This window comes from Polistes canadensis, unplaced genomic scaffold (assembly GCF_001313835.1).
Source record: "Polistes canadensis isolate GaletaPanama2010 unplaced genomic scaffold, ASM131383v1 scaffold_246, whole genome shotgun sequence".
Classification (NCBI taxonomy): Eukaryota; Metazoa; Arthropoda; class Insecta; order Hymenoptera; family Vespidae; genus Polistes; species Polistes canadensis.
Genome location: NW_014569793.1, coordinates 1 through 3,888, shown reverse-complemented (window position 1 = coordinate 3,888; position 3,888 = coordinate 1). Strand labels below are relative to the sequence as shown.

Sequence of the window (3,888 nt, the reverse complement as noted above, 5' to 3'; positions counted from 1 at the left end):
TTATGAATTCAATAAAGATTTGTTTTACCATCATTCCGCTATTAAAAACAAAACTATTTTTACACATTTCTTTTATATTTTTGAGAGTGTATATCTTTCATTTCGAATTCTTTAAAAAACTCAGAATATTGTTAGTTTATTTATATATGGATTGACGTAACGGATATTTCTGATTAAATGTTTTAAATGTGTGAAGTAAAAATTTACTTCAAAATAAAAAATGCGCAGCAGAATTACGAAAAACGAAGTATAGAGAGAACATATTATACGATAACAATAATTAATATTCTTATAAGTTGGCAAAAAAATGATATTTTGAAAAGAATTATAATCAAGAATAAATATGTAACCGATTACTTTTATCGTTGTTTAAATTCGTAATTTTCTATAAACATATTATAATAATCAATCATATTGATACCTTGATAAAATTCATATTTTACGCGTTGAATAAGTGCCTATTTGCTTTTTCCTTTAATAAACGATTAGGTTTATAAAGAGAATCAATTAGAACGCATCTTACTTTTTCGATATACCTTAAAATGTGCTTGAGGATATTTAGATAGTTTAATAAATAAAAATAAAACAAGTGTACTCTTTGAATATTTGTATCCTAGTTGAGCAGAATAAAAAAAATTTATGTGTGTTCTAAATCTGTATTATAAATTGCAAACAATAATATTGCATCTTTTTGCAGCACAGTAAAAATAATTATTAACGATATCACTTCCGTGTTACAATTATTTTATTATATATACCTATTCCTGTCATTAGTAGTAAAATGATCCCTGTAAAAAAAAAAAAAAATATTTTCACCTCCTATGCAATTTTATACAATTAAATTGTTATAAAAATATATTCTTTTTATTACTTGGATATTAATAATTTATATTAATACATTGTTACTCCATTTATACAAATTATATAATGCAGTATTTTGACCAGGCAATGTAGGTTTTATATTATTAAAAAAATGTAAACAAATATATAATTCTTGTACACACAGGTAATCAGATAAATGTCGGATATATCCGGCATCAGTACAAAAAAGTTTCAGTAGGATAATAAAATCAATCCTTGTCACAAATAAGTACGTAAGTAAGTAAAGGATAATATTTCTGAAAATACTTTAAAGTTTACGTAAGTATTTTATAAGCAGAAGCGCAATAAATTTATTCAAAAGTAAATTTAAGTCCGTTTGTATTACTCAGTGTTCAAATTCTTAATCCCTATAAACAGTTTGTAATGCTGAAATTTATTGAAACTTTAATCAAGGACAAATATTCATTTTCAAACATCATTTCCTTACCTCTTCTGTCATTAAACAGTTGAGTTTAAATACAGAATCGATCATTGTCTCTTAGACAGTCAGAATATATGCTACAATTTTTCTATTTTTATTCTTGTTAACATGATACAGTTGTAGCAAAAACTTTTAACTTAAAATTCGACACTCTAATTTACCTCTCGTGTGCATAAAANTATTTCTAAGTTTATTACGAAGAATACAAAGTGTTCAACAGAGAAAGTTTATTACAGGAAACAAAGGAAAACATTTAACAAGTTATTAAATAAGGTGATATAAAAATCAAAAGGTTTTTATTGTCAATTAAATATTGTGTAAAATGAATATAATAGAGGAGGGTGCACGTTTCAATAATTGGTTATTCCGCAAGTTCGACCCAAAATCGAGTGTTTTCTTAAGATGGCTTAACAGTTTTGAATATGTAATCGAATTATCTCAAACAAAAGATGATGAAAAAGTTAAGTGTTTATTAGATATGATGGAACCATCAGCCCTAGAACAAATTAAGAAAAAATTACATCCTTCCAAACCTATTGATCTTCCATACGATAATATTATAACCGTATTGGTGAAAACTTTCTCGCATTTTAAAGCAAGTGAGGTACACAATCATCGTTATTTATTACGAAAGCAATTGCCGTATGAATCAATAGAACATTATGTCCTTGCATTAAAAAAGTTATACAATAAATGCACTCCTWACGTGAAAAATTCGGTTAATATAACAAATCGATTCGTGGAAGGATTAATGGACGAGGAAACAAAAAAATGTTTGAAATGCGATAAAAACATAACATTCTCCATAGCAGTAGCTATAGCTAAGCAAACGGAATTGGCTGAGCAGATAAAAAATTTAGAAATACAATCTTCCGAGTAAAATAATCTAATGCGACTATATTTAACTGGAACATAAAAAAAAATCAAAATGACAACGAAGCATAATTGACTTTGGCTGTTCAGCTATTAATAATTTTTAATTCTCAGATATTTTAAAGTTTCCTAGTTATTATGACAGCAATATAACAAATAACGAAATCTTCGACGAATATACACTTTTTTATTTGTACTGTGAATTGTTACATATGCTACTACAAAGCATGTTTATTCCGTTCATATTGATCGCTAAATTAGGAWAACAAGAAATAATTTACAATAAGAATTATTATTTTATTTTAATACAATTTTACTCCATGTTATATTACAACGATTAAATATTTTTATTTTAGTAACACTACGTTATAGTTTAGACGTTAATATTGTAGTGTTAATAGTAAATGTTCGATGAACGAAAATGAAAAAAATTCTTTGTTCTTTTTAAATTTATTGTTATTTATAATAGTTTTTTGTAATGAGATAAGTATAACCACTAAAATATATAAAAAATATGTGTTTAAGGTTAATTATGTTAGAAATATATATATACATTTATATATTTACGTTACTGTATAAAACAGAAATAAAAAAATTTTTGGATTAACAGATTAAAATTTAAATACATTAAAAACACGTGAGTGAAAGACCGAATGTTTAGAATTATTCTTATAAATAAATATTTTCGACATACACAACAAAGCGATCTTACAAATATAAATATATAATAATATTTATACATAATATTATTATATATTATTAATATATTATATATACATATAAATACCGTGTTAACAATTTTTAGCATTTATGAATTTAATAAAAGTTTGATGTAACATTATGCCACAACTTAAAACAAAACTATTTCTACCCATTTTTTTTATATTTTTAAGAATGTATTTATTTCTACTCAGATTCTTTAAAAGAGAAACTCAAATTATAATTAGTTTAATTGTATAAAAATTGACGTAACAGAAATTCCTGATAATTTTTTATAAATGTCTGTAGTAAAAGCTTACATGAACATAAAAAATGGGCAATAAAATTACGAAAAATGAAGTATAGAGAGAGCATATTACAATAATGAATATGCTTATAAGTTTACAAAGAAAATGATTCTTTAAGAARAATTATATTCAAATGTATTTAAGTAACCGACTGCTTTTATCGTTGTTTAAATTCGTAATTTTCTAAAAACATATTATAATAATTATTCATATTGATACCTTAAGAAATTCCAAATTTTAAGCGTTGAATAAGTGCGGTTTTGCTTCTTCTTTTAAAAAACGGTTGGATTTATGAAGAGAATCAATTAGAATTAAACTTACGGTTTAGGAAAACGTTAAAATATGCTTGAGAATATTTAGATAGTTTAATAAATTACGATGAAACAAATTGACTCTTTTAATATTTGTATCCTAGTTTAGCAGAATAGACAAAATTTGTACWAAATCTGTATTTTAAATTGTAAACAGTAATACCGCATCTTATTCTAACACAGTAAAAATTGTTATTAACAATATCACTTCTGAATTACAATTATTTTATTATATATATATATATATATCTTTTCCTCTCATTTGTGGTGAAATGATCCCTGTAAAAAAAAAACAAATATTTTCACTTCGTATGCAATTTTACGTAATTAAATTGCAATAAAAATATTTTTGTTTATTAAGAGATGAAAAATTTATATTAATGAATTTTTAACA

General features: G+C 24.0%; 1 protein-coding gene across 1 annotated transcript; it reads left to right on the top strand.

The window, feature by feature from the left end:
• The first annotated feature begins 1,625 nt into the window (after positions 1 to 1,625).
• On the top strand, positions 1,626 to 2,183 carry LOC106790552. Its single transcript, XM_014755535.1, has one exon. The coding sequence runs from the start codon at positions 1,626 to 1,628 to the stop codon at positions 2,181 to 2,183; it is 558 nt and encodes a 185-aa protein (XP_014611021.1).
• The last annotated feature ends 1,705 nt before the right edge of the window (positions 2,184 to 3,888 follow it).